Consider the following 17,327-nt stretch of genomic DNA (forward strand, 5'->3'; position numbering starts at 1 on the left):
TTAGCGCTAAATGGCGTGTGTTCAATCATTCAAGCAGTAATGATGTCTGTTTGTGTGGACTGTAGGACATTGTGTCAGCTCTCGAGGATCGTCTGCGCCCACTGGTCCAGGCTGAGTTGTCAGTTTTGGTGGACGTCCTGCATCGCCCCGAGCTTCTCTTCCCTGAAAACACAGACTCACGCAAGAAGTGTGAAAGCGGAGGTTTTATATGCAAGTAAGCACTGAAAATAACTCCCAGCTATTCTTCAGCTGAATACATTGAATACTGACATGTGAGTGAGTCTGTTTACTATAAATGAGACTTATGAACTACTGCTCTTGCGTAGGCTGATCAAACATACCAAGCAGCTGCTGGAGGAAAATGAGGAGAGGCTGTGCATCAAAGTTCTGCAAACTCTGCGAGAGATGATGACAAAAGACCGTGGTTATGGAGAGAAGGTAGGAGAAGCTGCCAAGCACAGACATAGTGGGGTAATCATGTACATCGTGTACATTGTATGTGCATATACTGTATAGCGTACTGCATATAATTAATCAGTTCAATTATAGAAAATATTGAATTGAGTTTTTCACTTGATTTTTTTTTTTTTCAAAATGTATTTTGACACTGGTGCATAATGTTTTGGATTTCTATTCAGAGAAGGAGGCCAGCTTTTCAGCGACTATAAATAAAACAACATTGCCTTTTTTTAAATGGATTTCAGAGATATTTTTTTTCCACTTCCTACAAGACCAATTGTCCCATACTTAAGTTGAAATGGAAGCATATCTGAACTGAAGACTTAAAACAAAAACTCCAATATGAGATATATATGATATGTTTTGATATGTGGCAATGTTATTGATGTTATTAAATTATGCATCCATGCAGATGTAGTTGATCAGTCAGACTGCATCTCACACACACACACACACACACACACAGACTCTTAACACACTAACTGCCAAGGGTACCCTTATTTTGAAGGGCAGGACTGGTCACTTCTCAGAAATGCTTTCAGCCACACTCACCACTGTACAAGACGGTACTAATTCTGCGCACTGTGGGTAATATCCGTTAATAAATACTAAACTTCCTCTGTGCTGCCGAAGTTGATATGTGTCACCACAGCCTTAACTAACATGCCATGCTGTATCATTGACCTCTGCTTTAGCTTCCTCCCTCCTGTGTTGTTATTTAACCCCTTAAACCCTCTGTTCTCTTTCAGCTCAGGGCCTTCGATGATGAGATGGATATGCCGAAGGTTCTTTCTCTTTTTCCTGTACTCATACCCCTGCTTCCATGAGCTGCTATCTGTTGTGTCTGTGTAACATTAGCAGTTGCTCTCTAACTGTCCTGTAGCAGCTGCTGTGTGTTGTAGTTAGCGGTAGGTAGGCTGATTCGGTCGTACACACCTGCTGCACTGTCTGCCATAAACCGCTGTGTAGATCAACTGAAAGTGGTGAGAGAGAGAGACAGAGAGAGAGAGAGAGAGAGAGAGAGACAGACAGCATAAGTAGATGAGTGCTGTGGTTGACTGCACGTTGCTCAACTGAGTTGCGTTATTCCAAGTTCCAAGGTCAGTCACTGGATGGCTGGGCAACCTGCCAGTGCTGCATTTGCTTCTACTCACTGTTCTCACACTGGACATTTAGATGCCCTACTTTCTGCCAAATGTAAGCACCATGTCATGTAAAAGTCATTCTGGGGCATTTATTTCTGTATTTTTTTTTTTTTTTTAACATTAATTCCAGGTCAATGCTGACATGACACTTTATTTTACGCATATACAAACACTATGAAAACAGATAGCTAATGTGAAAAGAGAGAAGAGGACATCGATACAAAAATACATGAATAAAGACAAATATAAGATCAGGAAGATAAAGGAATGCAGAATATATCAACCATCAATGTCAATGACGCATAAATTAAATGTGATGACAATTTCTTATTAAACTTCAATTATATATATAGGCTGGCATTCTATATCTGTAACTGTCTGGTTTTACACAAAGGAAGGTGAAGACAGTAAAGCCATAAAAGTTGTATCACTTCCTTCCCTCTCTTTTTCTTTCCATCAGTGTTTTTATGGTCTTTGACAATGTTCAGCTTTTTGTAGGGTGTTTCCCCTGTGTCTCCTGCAGGCACCAATAGGGGGCACTGTGGCTGTGCGAGTGCCTTATATGTGTGTGTTTTAATGAATGTGAGGGGCTGTGGCAGTCATTGAGGCTGTGTCCTAGTTTTCTTTGCCTGAGAGCTGCACGATTCCTGGGTCCCTGCCAACGCTGGGCTGAGGTTACATAAGAACCAGGCTTTTTTTCCTGGAACTCAGCCCCTCCGCTGATGTGTGACCTTCAGCAGTAATTGCCAATAAAAGTGTGGAGGAGCTGTTTACCCACACTGCCATTCTCTCTGTGTGTTTGTGTGTATGTGTGTGTGTGTGTGTGTGTGTGTGTGTGTGTGTCTGCGTGCACACCTGTGTGTATAAATGCAAGCTGCAGTCATGGGGGTTTGGGTTTGGGTGTGGGGGGCCCTGTGTGCATGAGCGTGTGGAGAGAGATGATCCCTACACACACCTGTTAAGTGCTGGATCTCTGTCTGTCTACACGAAAACTGCGGCTCTGATGCAAGACTGGCAGTTGAGTAGAAACTCGCTCCCCCTACACACCCCCACCCCACCTCATGTGCCCATCTTCATATTTCCTTTTCTCCTCTTTTTCCTTTTCGGCCCCATTAAATCATTGTGACACATTTCCTCAACTACTCCTAATACTGCCCCCTTCCACTCACGCCCTTTCCAACATGGATGCAAACACACACCCACACTGTGTAAACTTAATGAAGTTGGCTGTGAGTGTTTGTGTAGGTGTGATATGAAAGTGCGCACTTGGCTCTCGTCTCCTCTGTTGCCCTTTGAGTAAAGCAGAATAGCATAGTAAATGACTGAAGAGAAACAGGGTGAGTGTGTGAGCTTGTTGAACAGGAATCTTGGCTTATATGGCTCACATGAAATCGGTTCATGCAGTAGTATTCTGCATAATAACTTATTATCAAGGTATTTTTTGAAATGGAGATAGCAAGGGATGAATTTTTGACCTCACAGATGTGTGCATTCCACACCGTTGATAAATGTCAGAGAGGTGATTATCAGCTCAATCCATTGCTCTTTGGCTGTCAGAGTTATGTAAGAGGAGTTCAGCATACACAGTGTTGGGCTTTTGCTCTCAGGCTCCCCTCCTTCACCTGGCTGTGCGTGTGTGTGTGCGCCTGTGTGTGTGTGCGCGTGCGTGTGTACGTGTGTGTGGTCTAGTCACAAGCAGTTATGCAAGCCCTCCATCATGGACGTAAGTCATGTTTCATCCCTTTCACCTCCCTGTTTCTTCCCTTGGCAAGCATGTCGATAGATGGATTCAGAAGAAAAACCCTCTCTTTGACTTTGAGTTTTTAAGATAGCATCTGCCTTGCTTTTTAAGCTGCTTGACACATTTTCTCCCACTCCCACAGCGGTGCTTTGCCCACTCTGGTCAAGACAGAAATTAATTTTATAGTGCTGGTATAGAAGTAGGTCAGTTGCAATGAAAATGACAGAGCACTGTCTTTTAATTTAGTCTGTTTTTCTGTCTGCGCATAACAAGCAGCCGAGTGGTAAACCCCAGCGTTCATGTCATTCACCACTGGTTTAAACATGACTCAGTCTCTGCCTGCAGAGACACAAAGACATATTTATTTATGCACTTATAGAAAAACACCTAAACATTAAGTAGAATGCATTCTGTGTGTGTGTGTGTGTGTGTGTGTGTGTGTGTGTGTGTGTGCGCACTTTTATTTCCTCTATTGGCAAATTGTCTGAGAGGTGTGAGTCTAATCAGGGGTTTGCCCCGGGGAGTTTCCAGTTTCGTGGAATGCACTGTATTCGGGGCGGATGTGGCAGCTGTGAGGGGTTACTCTGTGGTGTCTATGGTCAGACTGGGGATGATTAACTGCATATATCTTCCCTGATCAGCACATTGCCTTGTGATCTGATACGGTGACAGTGAGGCAGCATCCACAGACGCGTGGACCAGTGTGTGGGTGCTGTAGCACCCCCTAACCAGCTGCTGAACTATGCCCCACTGATTAAGTGTTGTGCAGGTCAAAAGTGAGTTCAAAGTCCTGACACTAAAATTCCAAATCATATCTCAAGTGCTGACAAGTGCCAAGCCAAATACAAGTTTTGCTCATCACCAGAAGTTACCTGAAATATTAGAAGTCATTAGTAAGAGTAAGAATACGCGAATAATATTTTCTTTTAAAAAGCATTCCAAAGCTTATAGCTCAATATCCATGGTCAACTTAATAGTGTGGCTTTTAAATAATATGTGCATTCTACATAGCAAATTATTATCAACTTATTTGAAATGCCATCATTTGCATTTTGTGTATTCAAGCGATTATGTGAGTATATTCTGTCTTTTCCCTTTCTTCCTTCTCACTCTGTTGACGTCTGTCACTTTCACTTTCTCACCCTGCCTCACTATGCTTTCATCCCACACCCACGCCCACTCACGCAGAGACAAACAGACTCCATCTCTCTCTCTTACCTGTTACCTTTTTTAAAAAAAAACAAAAAAACACTATTCATCACTGGCCATTTATCTCCAAAATTGGTGACAGATAAAGTGGAGGATGTAGTGCTCCTTTATGGGTTTAAAGACCTGTTAAAGTATCTGGGGAAAAATACATTGTCACTTAGTTAAAAACAGTTTATAGATCTTCAAAGGACTTTCCCCGCTTTTGAGTTTGGGGAGCATTTAATCCCTGGGGTGTTCTGCGTCGGGCTGGGTGATTTTTGAGCAGTGGATTTGGCACAGAGAAGCTATACCATATAGTTATTGATCCAGAGTCAGCTTTGCTACATAAGTGTCCAGAGTGTACTATAGCTGGTACTGCCTCGACTTGCCTCTGACTAATTCAATTAAATTCAATTCAATTTATTTGTATAGCCCAATATCACAACAGAGTTGTCTCACAGTGCTTTACAAAGTTCACTGAAATAAACAAGTGTAAGCGAACATGTTGTTTCAGTAATTTTTTACCTTTTTTATCACATCTCTTCTTAAACCACCTGCATGTCGTGCTTCTTGCATCTTTTTTCACATCTTTTTTCAGAGATACTTGCGTGATGCACAGATCATGAGTAGAGAAACATAACCAACGCAGATGCGTCCACACGGGGCACCAGAGATGTGTGATGAACTATTGGCGTTATGAGTATGAAAAGGATGTGAATCATATATAGCCTGCGCAGTCACCACATCTCAACCCAGTTGAACACCTACGTGTGACTTTGAAACAACACGTTTGACGGTGCTCTTCACCACCATCATCTAAACATCAAATAGGGGAATATCTTTTGGAAGATTTGTGTTACATTTCCGCAGAATCCGGAGTAACGGCAACCTGTCGTGCCTTAATCGTCATCCAGAACTATACATCGTAAAGAGTTCGGAAACTTGTAGAAACTATGCCACGTAGCAGTGAAGCTGTCGAAGAAGTCCTAGAGGCTTGTAGTGGCCTCAGGCCTTGGATACATAATGTACATCATGTCCTTGAGCCTGACTGATGGAGACAGACTAGTTCAACTGTCAAGCTTTGTAAATCTTAGTGTTTGTTATTCTCTCTCTCGCCCTCTCCGTCTCTCACTTGCTCTGCCTCTTGCCCTCTGTGTTTTTGGTGACAGATGGCCTCTGTAAGCAGCTCTGTGTCAGTGGTTTAGTGGCCTGGTTCCTTTTGGAGTGATTATGTAACTCTAACCCCATCGCCTCTCCCCTCGCCTGCCACTTCTAGTGTGTCTTTTTACATAACAATTTATGTGGAGCATTGCCTTTTACCAGTTTCCTTTCCTCATGGTGGACACGTACTGTATATAGAGTTACTGAAGTTTGATACTGCGAAATGGTGTCTAACCTGAATCCCCATTGCTTGTGTGAACCATTAAGGGAATTGGAAAACAAGCTCTTAATAGTCTATATTTGATTAATGTGTGTTTCGTTATGCTCACAACAAGGATCCTTGTGTTTATTCATCCCTGACTTTAAATGACTGTTCCTGTGTGATTTCACTCTCTGCGCAGTTTTTGCATTCTCTATTATTTCTAAATAATAATACTAATAATAGTTTGACATTTTGGAAAAAAATCATTGTTTTTCTCGACTGCAGCCCACCAAGAAATATCAATTAAACAAACTAGTTGTTAGTGACCTTAGTGTAAGTGACCTTTAGGATTGCTGGTAGGATGATTTTTTTTTTTTTTTAACCTTTGGACAGAGCCAGGCTAGTTGGTTCCCCCTGGTTCCAGTTTTATTGCTAATCTAAGCTAACCAGCTGCTACTGTTGCGGCTCCAGCACAGTGGTGTCAATCTTCTCATCTAACTCTATTTAAAAAAAAGCAGCAGAGCGTATTTCCCAAAATGTCAAACTACTCCTTTAAAACAGCAATTTGAAAACTGAAACTCAGCTAAATTGAAGAAAGAAAGCAAATGCCCTATAAGGTGATTTAAAATAAAAAGAGAGATCATTTGCAATGGTTTTAAGGGAATTGAAAGATCAAATCACACTGGACATGTCTTTTAAGGTTTTATTAATAGTCAACACTGAACACATCTCCTGTCTCAGCTGTCTAATGTCTCCAGCCATAATGCTTCCCTGGTTTCTAACATAGCTGTAAATGCATGGCAATACACATGGGCAGATCTTTGCATGGCCACTTAAAAAAGTTTAATAGGCGCCTATTGTGGTTATTAACCTGACAGTTTACCTTTGCCGTGCTGCATGAACACTAACCCTGTGTTTGTATCTGTTGGATCACTGTGCTCGCACTCCTCACTGCACCCAGCAGCTGGATCAGAACCAGCCTGAGAAGCTGTTGGAGGACCAGAAGAGGGTAGGTACTCACAGCAGCATGGCAGCTTAACGAAAAACTCTAATACTTCAGGGAGTCACTGTGAGATATCAAGACAGTCTTTGGCCTGTTTTGTGTCTTTGTTTTTCCTGCTTTTTATTCTTGATCACTAACATTCACTGCTTTAAGAAACACCTAACCACTGAGTCACATTTCACTGAAGGAGGAAAAGAAACCCATGTTAATAACTTTCACAATATATTTCCCTCTGCCTCCTTTTTCTAATGGTGTTTATGGTGGTGCAGTGACTTTACAGAGCCTCGGTTGTTTCCATTAAAGAGGCGAGCTCTAAATTCGATATTCCAGAATAACAATATCGATTGGGGTTCATCAATATATAATTATTATTTCAGAGAGGATAACATTATTCAGTTCAGCAGTGGTTTAGCTGTAAATCTCCCTGATAACAAGTCCTCCTCATATTGATCACAGCCCTGCATCTGTTTCAGGAGGGTAGTCATTTCAATTTATCTGAAATACATTTTTTATCACTTTTTTTAATCAATTAGTCCAATAAGAAAAGCAGAATAATTAAGATTGAGTTTGGATCGTTATGGAGACTCATCAGGTATAAAGTGCCAGCATGGTGGTTTGCTCATCGTTAATACAGGCCAGATTTGTGTCAACAGGGTAGATGACATTCAGACAGGACTCTAAAAGGAAGTGGCCCAGAACTAAAGATTCAAGACAGAAAAAGGGCAGTACTCCCCAATAAGACCGGGGAATCATCTCTAAACTACGTCTGAACATACTGTACTGCTACAGACGAAATGTACAGTTGATTAACCTCCTGCCAGTAAAAGATGAGAATAGTGTTCTTCACACCTCCTACCTAAACTAATCTTGACCTCCAGAGCATAACTGCAGCAGCGCAGCTTACATAATGCCGCTGTCGTCTATCAAGGACCACCCACAGTTGACAATGATTTTTCACATAATCACTCACAAACACACACACACACAAAAAAACCCTCCCTTTCATTTCCTCATCTTTATCCCATGGGAGGTCTGGCAGGTAGCTATGGGCTGCGGTTGCCATAACGACGACAAAGTCGTGCTGCTGACTGCTCAACAGTGGATGAGTCACAGTGTGGGAGGGCTGGCCCCAGGTCTGTCTAAGTGAAAACCAGGACCTCACGTTGTCACTACACAGGGTCACTGCTGCTGATGATATCCATAACAATGTTGGTTGTGTGGGTGGTAAATGACATAAACATCGTGTTATGCCTGCGAGCTTTCCCTGCATAGAAACTCAGGAATTCTTTCAATTCATTATTTAAATGAAAAGTTTATGTAGTTACTCCATAACTATGGAGAGCATGGTCGTGATGGCAGACAGGCTTGCTATCATTTTCTGAGGTCAGTGGGTGTGTTTAGGTGTCTGTGTGCATTTGAAATGCACAATATATAACAAATGATGCATGCTACCTCTGTTATACAACATGTACTCTCCTCGTTGCTGACATCATGTCATTACATCCCTTCCTTTCTTTTCCTCCTGTAGGGCGAGGCACTGAGACAGATTCTGGTGAACCGTTACTATGGCAACTTTCACCGAAGTGGTGGGCGGAGAGACAGCCTGACATCATTCAGCAATGGCCCCCTCAGTCCAGTAGGACCCGGCAAAAACCAATCAGGTGGGACACCGTGACTGTTGCTGCTCACAGAGAAGTTTGTTGGTAATTCTTCTTCTACAGCGGGAAGTGATGAGTGTAGTTTAATGTAGCCCACACAAGGCCATGAACATGAACACACTGACTTCAGCATCTGTAATTGAGCTGAGGTTTCTGTGAAGCAGTAACCAGAGTTCTCTGCCAAAGAGAAGCGTGACTTTGCTGCCAGTGATTACTACAACTACTGTCTTTTGCTTTTGGTTACCCTAAAAGGTTTCTGCCCCTGAAATCTTAGTAAAGCAAAGTTCTCTCAGTAATGTTATTTAAGGATGGGGCTCTATCTGTCTGGCCCTGAGCTGGTTATCAGCTCCAGAGTGGTGCTGTGAGCTGCCCTTTGAGCACACAGAGCAAAACACTCTTATCATTACCAGATAACATGGTCATTGTGTTACTATCTGCAGTCAAAATACTGAAGCAATGCATTTCTGTGCAGTGTTTCTCCTTCTATTTGAGTTATTGGTTCTGATATGTACCATGTATGATGTAACATTTTATCTACACATAGATTTTGGAGGACAAATTGGTGCCAACAGTATGTGCTGTGAGCCTGTATTTCATATAAATTCAGTGCTGCCTTGTTGACCTAGTAACCAGAATGGCTGCTGTGGTACGAACGGCAGTATTCAGTGTAACATAGGTGTGATACCATAATAAAAGCCTAATATGTGTGTGCGTGCATGTGTTTATGTATATATATGTAGCTCTGAGACTTGGATAAAATCCCACCGGTACCCAGTTCACCATGTCTCCCATACGCACCAAGATGTTGGCACACTTCCAGACCACAGGAAGTATAACCCTCCCCTGTGTGATCCATTTTTCACTGTTGCTAGGTGACAGGCTGCTACTTCCTGCAAAAAACAGCCTTTGCACCTGTTGCTGAAACAAGAGCCAGGCTGAGAATTCCTGAAGTACCCTGAAGCTGAGGCCATAGGGGGGAATATGCAGGCAAAGTCATGTACAATGAATCACACTATAACTATACAGTTCCCTTGGTTAGCAGAGGGTTAGCAGCAGTTTGAAATCCTACTGTTGAATGACTAAATTTTTAGATATTAATGTTCCTTTTGCTATGTTTTCATGTTTTATTTTTCCTATGTTGTCTTTCAATGTAAAGAACATTGAATTAACATGTCATGAAATGTGCTATATAAATAGAATTGCCATTGATAATCTGTACTTTGTCTCAATCTGGATCAGTAAATACGTTTCTCTGAATGATCTTTCTCCTCGTTAAACTTTAGGTTGCTGTATCCAAAGTGGTGTCAAATCTTAATATCAAGCTTTTCAGTGTAGTGTGCCGAATATAAAAGAAATACACTTGAGCAAAAACCATTTTTGTGAAACTAAATTTTCTTGTCTTTCTCCTTCTTCTTTGCTGTACTGTTAAATCATCCTGTACTTCACTCAGGATTATCATGCATATCATGCAATTTGCAAGGAATTTTTCCTGATGAAAGTATATTTGATCAAATTTGATACATATTTGAATGGACATTTGAAAGTATAATCTCATAGACCATGCACCTGATACATATGACTCCGATCTGGCCTGTCTTGTAGCATTAGGGGGTCCTGGCGGCCTGAGTCGTGGGGAAATGAGCCTGGCAGAGGTACAGTGTCACCTGGACAAAGAGGGAGCCTCTGACCTGGTCATCGACCTCATCATGAACACCACTAGTGACCGAGTCTTCCAAGAAAGCATCCTCCTCGCTATCGCGTTGCTGGAAGGTGGAAACACCACTATCCAGGTCAGTTGAACCCATGTCTCTATTATACAAATCTGGACACTAAAGGGATATCTTACTGCTGAACAACTGCTACAACATGAACCGTGGTAAAAATGACAGACTCACTTATATCACTTGGTGTAACTGATCTTCAGTGTTTTCAGTTCATGGGCTGTTATCTATGTGGAGGCTCAGCTTATACCACAGTGCATCTGTAAATGATCTGCAACAATCTGATCAGTCAGTAGCACACACTGTGTCATGGATGCAAGTTTTCATTACTAGGGGATCTACAGTATGTGGGTCAGTGTGCCACTATAGCTGCACATGTACATTACCCAGGCGGCTCTCCTCACATTCTTATCTAGCTCTATATCATTTGGCTCAAGGGTCAGACCAGCTGCTTCTAATGTCTGTAGTTTGTAGGTTAGTATATTATAAAATATTTGTAATGTGTTGACTTTTGACTGTTATGTGTACATTAGGCAATGTAAATGAGTGCTCTTTCAGTTTGCTTTAACCTGAGCCACTCTAGCTCCTCTTTCTCTGTCTGCGTCCCCCTGCTCGTCTTTTTTTTCACGGCCCTCTGTCTGTTGCTCTGTCTGTTGATCTCCCCGTCTCTCCATCTGTCTGTCCGTCTGTGTTGTTGTGTAAGCACGGGGCTTGCATAATCAGGTTAGAGCGAGGAAGCCACTGTGGCGGAGATAATGCTTTGGCTTCCCACGGCTGCTGCAGAGCTCCGTCACGTGATCCGTCTGCGTTACATAAGGCCTGTGTGAATGAACAATGAGGAATGTCTCAGCCTTCAAAACATTCCAGCCTCTCTCCTGCTCCCTCGCGCTCTCTTGCTGGCCCAAACTGGGTCATGCTGGGCCTCCGGAACTGGGGCAGTGGGGAGAGAGGGCGGAGGGACAGGGGAACACAGAGGGGATTGAAAAGAAACCAGAGCTCCTCTCACCCAAGTTTGCTCTGAAAAGGGAGGTTTCACTGGGGGGGAAACTACTCTGTATGCAGTGCTAGAAATGTACCACATAGTACAAATATTTGTGTTCCTTGAGCTATTGGATAATTTCCTAAAAATTGTCAACAGTTTGAGTGTTAGTGAACGCTGGCATCTGCCCACTGTACTTTTTTTTTCTTTTTATTAAGAAAAAAAAGTTAAAAAGTGCAAGGTACTTTTTGCTGACAGCTTGAAGTTTGTGAAAAAAGCTATGCTTGATTTCTGAATTGAAATGTCTCAGTGTCATCAGATAAGAACTGACCACTTCTCTTTTTCTATTTTCTCCTCAAGAAAACAAACCAAGTTTAATACCAGTTGGGTTTTTGTCAGTGTCTTCATTTGACATGCCGAGCTGAGCACCTGTTGGTTTTTGGGTATCGAGTTCTCACGTAGCACAGTTAACTATTTACTCATGACCTACATAGCACACAGAAATAGACCACACAGAGTAACTCAAGATTGCATGCACAGACACTCACTGACGTTCTACCATCAGGCAAGACTATTGGGTAAATGTCATAAGACTTCTAGACACATTTGCTGCTCACCTCTTTATTAATACCACATTTCAGCCTTTCTGTGATAGCTATGGGAGAGCTCAGACAGCTTTCACTCATCAGCCATCTGGCGTGTAAAGGCATGGCATGCTGTTCTGTTTCCCTCCAAAAACTCTAGCATTGCAGGTGCGCTTAACCGGTATTTCAAAAAAACAAAACAATGGATTGGACGATCTCTCTTCAAGATGGGAAAATTATGAGAGAGGAGGCTGTGGAAGGGAGGAAAGGCAAAGGAAAGGAGGAAAAGGACTTGAAGGAGAGCAGAGCTGCAGTTCCATTTGGTTTGCATGTGGTGCTGCCTGACATAAGAGGGAGGGTGAGAGGGAAAGGGAGCGCGAGTATAAATAGCTGTTACATAACATCCCTTTGTTGATGCCAAGTGGCGGAACGGAAGGAGAGAAGGGAAAGCGCTATGACCTTGTTTTTTGCGTTGTCCGCCCCCACCTCGCCCCACTCCTCTCCGTCTCATTCCCCTCAGGGTTTGTCTCCATGGATACAGACAGGCTCTGTGTTTGCCCAACACTACAGGGGGCCCCTGAGATGCTCGTCCCTCTCCTCTTTCTCTCCTTCACCCTCCTCTGTTACTATCACTCCATTCTCTCCTTGACCACCATGTGTTACTTCATCCATAACGTCATTCCTCCATCATGCCACTCTTGTCCTTGCTTTTCAAGTGCTATCAAAACACAGATGGTGTCAGGATACGGCAGCAGATTTTCTTACCCGGGCTTGTAAAGACCAGCATCGAAACACTACAGAGACAGCTACGTGGTTAGACGTGAGAGTTTAGTTTTTCGGTTCTGATTTCGCAACCTCATGTACATTTCTAGAGAAACCATAGAATAAAAGTTCGTGTTTTTTTTCTTTTACTGTGACGTTCCATATTCACGTACAGGCTTTGTCTTTGTTTCAGTGACTCACTCCATCCACTAAACTCTGCTCGGTTCTTAGAAACAGGCCGTTTAAAAAATTACTCTTTCACTCTGCTGCTGCAGGAGAAAACTTTCACTGCTGGACAAAATCATTAATAACTCTAACATGACCAATACGTTCACCTCACAGCCACCATCAATCAAACAACTTACCTCTAGCACAGTGAAATATAATAGCTCAGCTAACCCTGATCCATAAGATGAAATACCCCTGCCGGCATAGTGCTAGTCCTGCCAACCCTGCACTGTGAGCCCGACTGCACCCTGGGGCTGAATGCAGTACCTCTAGCTTGGGATATCCTAGAGATGAGCACCGTGACATTAATAAAATGATAGGCAGTGGAAAATGAATGTGATTACATAAGAATAAAGTTGGCAGTCACAGAGTTTGAGAACGAATACTGTATCACAGAGCATGTGTGATATGTGGGCGTGTCCTCTCAAAATTGGCATGTGCCTGTGCACAGACAGCTGACCCAGTTTTGTGAGTGAAAAAGTCAGTGGGTGTATTAGCGTATGCGCTCTCTTAGCTCGCATGTGCTTGTACTGTACGTGTGTGAGCGTGTGCGTGTGTCTGTGTGAGTTATGTAATGGGAGGGGGAGGGGGGGTTATGGCGAGTGCTCTTCTCTCTGTTTGCTCTGGTTGAATCAATGTGTGTTATCCTGGCCCTGGGCCTCATGCCTCCTGCCTGCTCTGCCTTCCTCACCCCTCCTCACCCTCTCCCTGGAGGCCCACACTTTAGCTGCCTGTTGGAGGACAGAGTTATGTGAGCAGAGACAGACCGGCATGACCATCACTGCCCCCCCCCCAGGCATGCTGTGAGTTGTGAGCTGTTAGTGGGTTGCCAGTGGTGCAGCTAATCCCCTCTCTGCGCTCTCCACTCTGTCATCAAGTTGTTTATTACGTGGTGGCCTTGCTCGGCAGCTTCCCCCCTCCCCATGCTGCTATCTCCTCATCCCTGAGTGTTGGCGGAGTGTGTACGTGCAGGAGGGTTGCTGCTCAGTGGTGGAGGGCCGGGGTGGGGCACAAAAAGGCTCTGGAATCTGCTTTGGGGCACAAGCGCACAGTTATGTCATTGTTTCTTTGGAAGAAATTTGGCTCCGACGCTGTGTTAGCTCTGCTCTGTATTGTGTCAATAAGCTGCATACGCTCTCTTGTTTGGCTTCTTAACTGAGTGGTCACCTTTTTTTATTCATGAATGAAAAGATTTAGCTGTGTTTTTAAATTAAATTTCAATGTATGTAAACCTCTTAGTGCAGACATCCTCAGATAGTGTCCTTGGAGTAGGAGAAAGAAAGGCTTTTTGTCCCATTTTTGTTTTGTCCGTTTTGCTTAACGTTTTCCTTGTGACTATCATTTATTTGTTTCCTCCAGTAGCCCAGTTTTACATCTAACCTGGAAAGACAGATGGTTATGTAACAAACTTTGAGAACTGGCCTAGATACTGTCTGATAACATTCTCTCCTTCCCTATCTCTTGCTCTTGTTTCCCCTCTCTCAATCATCTGCTTTTTTCCTTTTTACTCCCTTATTCCCTCTTTGGTGTCTGTCTTTCGCCTCCAGCTCTTTCTTTCTCCCTGGTCCCCACCAATCTCCATTTCTCTATCTGTGTAAGTAGGCCAGGCTTCTCCCTCTCGTGTCATTTTTCACCCCGTTAGTGTAGCGAAGCTGCTTCTGCTGGTCGAAGCCTTTCCATAGGCTGCAGCAGATAACAGGTCTTACATAATCAAAACAACAGCCCTGTGGGTTGGGACACGGTGTGCTCGCAGCCTCGAAAGTGTTCTAATTCTGTGTGACCCCATTCCACAGCAATAACTGCAGCGTTTAACCCGTCGCATCAGAAAATCCAGACTGGCTTCACTATGAATGTATAATGTTTAGTGAGGTCAACAAAAACCAGATCATAAAGTTGGCAACTCGAGCCTAAGTCCATGTTCAGTGTTCCAACATCACGTTCATTGGTTTCACCCTTAGTTCACTGCACTCTAAATAACATATCATTTGCAGAATGCAAACTTGGTGGGGAACAGAAAGTCTAAAGATCATGTTATTTATGTGGTCGTTTACATTAGGCCCGAAACTAATAATAGTTTTTATTATCGAATAATCTGCTTGCTTGAGAATAGTGAAAAATGTGCGATATGATTTTCCGGATCAGTAACCTCTTCATAACTTATGTCCAACCACCAGGGTAAAACCCAAAGATATTAAATGTTGAAATGGTATTTGAGATTAAAAAAAAGAAAGAAAGAAAAAAGCATCGCATCTTCACATTTGAGAGGCTGGAACCAGAGGAACTTTGGGGGTTTTTTTTCTTGAAAAATTATTGACATGATTAATCACTTATCAAGGCTGCATTCAGCAGACATTAAGATTCATAACCTCTTTTTAAATTTTTGTCCGTTTGTCCAGCGTTCGTTCTTTTGCCGTCTCACAGAAGACAAGAAATCAGAAAAGTTCTTTCGGGTCTTCTACGACCGCATGAAGCGGGCCCAGCTGGAGATCAAAGCCACGGTGACAGTGAATACCAGCGACCTGGGTAACAGGAAGAGAGACGATGACAGCCAGGACAAAGACGTTCCTGTTCGCAAAAAAGGTCAGAGGTCACATACTGTGATGTGGTGTAACAAACAAAAGAGGCGAAGGCATTCAACAATGTATGAGCCAAAGAAATAGCATTTGTTGGCAAACCTATGTGGGTTTTGACTGTATCCTTAGTCTCTCTTTGGTGCTTGTCTCTCTTTAGCCAGAGACTCAGCAGTGGTCATGACTGAGGATGTGAGAGAGCAATTATTAGAGGCCTCGTCTGCCACCAAGAAGGCCTTTAACTCTTACCGTCGTGAAGCAGACCCCGAGGACCACTTCAACACAGCCGACGGCCAGCCCAGCGCGGGGGAGAAGAACCAGGATGAGGGAGAGATGAGTTTTGTAATCGTTATCATGCAGCCCATCCTTCGCTTCCTCCAGCTACTTTGTGAGAATCACAACCGTGACCTACAGGTGGGACAGACTTCACACTTAACACTGCTAGTTTTAGAGATATCAACTAGCACAGTTCACACTTTCCTTGCTTTAATCCAAGGTCGTGACATTTTATCATTTTAGCTTTTTGCTTCTTCACTGTTTCACAGCTTTAGTCACTCGTCTCACAGTTTTATTACCAATACCAATTCCCTTAGTCATCACTGTCATTTCAGTTCTGAATTCTAAGATGGCTTTATACACATATGAAAGGAAAACTCCCCACACTATTTCTTCTACTCTGTGTCAGATCCAGAGAGAATGCAGCTGGAAATGTTTATAGCGTTGAGAGCATTATATAAACCAAAGAGGGATGCCTGAACATGTTTTACTTTAGAATTAATATAATTGGATAATTTACGTCATACGATTTTTATTATACAAGTGTTATTTTCTCTTGTGTTATACAGTTTGTACCGACTCACTGGCCATTGTTTGCTGGTTCAGCTCTTGCTCTCTTGGGCTCCATTCAAAAAGAAGATGAATATTCAAGTGGTGACAGTAAATGTTTAAATAAGATTCCTCTCAATTGTTTCCAATCAGGAATTTACAAAAAAATCCAAACTAGTTTATCAACTTCTTGCTCCTCTGTGACTGAGATCTACACTGGCAAGTTTTTTATTATGAAGATGGAGCAAAGTTAGTCTCCTTTGTATTTTGCAGAGCACCATGGGTCCAAATTTTACACCTTGTTGTTCCTGTTGGTGCACAAATCCTCCTGAAAACACACCAGCATGCAAAGGATAAAATTTTGGGCTAGCTTCTGATGGAAAGAAAATCTAGATACCAGCGTGCTCTGTCTTTGGTCCTCTTCAAACTTCCACTGAGCTATGACTGACAGAGGGGTGCTTTTCTATTTGACTTTGGTTTAGTAATGGTTTATATAAGCCTCAGGCCATACAGAATTATCACACTGCATCACTCTTGACTTCTTATCTGCCAAATCCAACCATATTTATCTCCTCAGAACTTCCTCCGCTGTCAAAACAACAAGAACAACTACAACCTCGTGTGTGAGACTCTGCAGTTCTTAGACTGTATCTGTGGCAGCACCACAGGGGGTCTGGGTCTACTGGGACTTTATATCAATGAGAAGAATGTGGCGCTCATCAACCAAACTCTTGAGAGCCTCACAGAGTACTGCCAAGGCCCCTGCCATGAAAACCAGGTACATTGAGAAACTAGAGGAGACGAGGAGGCTTGGAACTCACTAAAGCACTGCTTTTTCATACATTTTATTATTTATCTCCTCCAGAACTGCATTGCCACTCATGAGTCCAATGGAATTGATATCATTATCGCTCTGATCCTTAATGACATCAACCCACTCGGCAAAAAGCGGATGGACCTGGTGTTGGAGCTCAAGGTGAGTCAGCTGGCCGGAAGGAAGTCTGTACACCTTTGTTTGGAACTGGGGAAGGGGTTAAACCTGTGTTTGGGTCTTGGGCCAAGAAAGGAGAGTGAAAAAGTGCAGTAGTTCCCTTTCACTGC

General features: G+C 43.0%; 1 protein-coding gene across 3 annotated transcripts in view; it reads left to right on the plus strand.

Annotated features, from left to right (window-relative positions):
* The window catches only part of LOC139218084 (inositol 1,4,5-trisphosphate-gated calcium channel ITPR1), a 64,435-nt gene that overhangs the window by 28,666 nt on the left and 18,442 nt on the right, over positions 1-17,327 (plus strand). Inside the window, exons 37-46 of one of the 3 annotated variants that reach the window (XM_070849624.1) lie at positions 66-214; positions 327-438; positions 1,209-1,244; positions 6,858-6,905; positions 8,428-8,560; positions 10,160-10,347; positions 15,228-15,411; positions 15,562-15,815; positions 16,804-17,004; positions 17,092-17,202. In XM_070849624.1, coding sequence (XP_070705725.1) covers positions 66-214; positions 327-438; positions 1,209-1,244; positions 6,858-6,905; positions 8,428-8,560; positions 10,160-10,347; positions 15,228-15,411; positions 15,562-15,815; positions 16,804-17,004; positions 17,092-17,202 — 1,416 coding nt within the window. The remainder of the gene's footprint in view (positions 1-65; positions 215-326; positions 439-1,208; positions 1,245-6,857; positions 6,906-8,427; positions 8,561-10,159; positions 10,348-15,227; positions 15,412-15,561; positions 15,816-16,803; positions 17,005-17,091; positions 17,203-17,327) is intronic. The other 2 variants (XM_070849633.1, XM_070849642.1) reach the window with 2 other exon arrangements.

This window comes from Pempheris klunzingeri, chromosome 2 (genome assembly GCF_042242105.1).
Source record: "Pempheris klunzingeri isolate RE-2024b chromosome 2, fPemKlu1.hap1, whole genome shotgun sequence".
NCBI lineage: Eukaryota > Metazoa > Chordata > Actinopteri > Acropomatiformes > Pempheridae > Pempheris > Pempheris klunzingeri.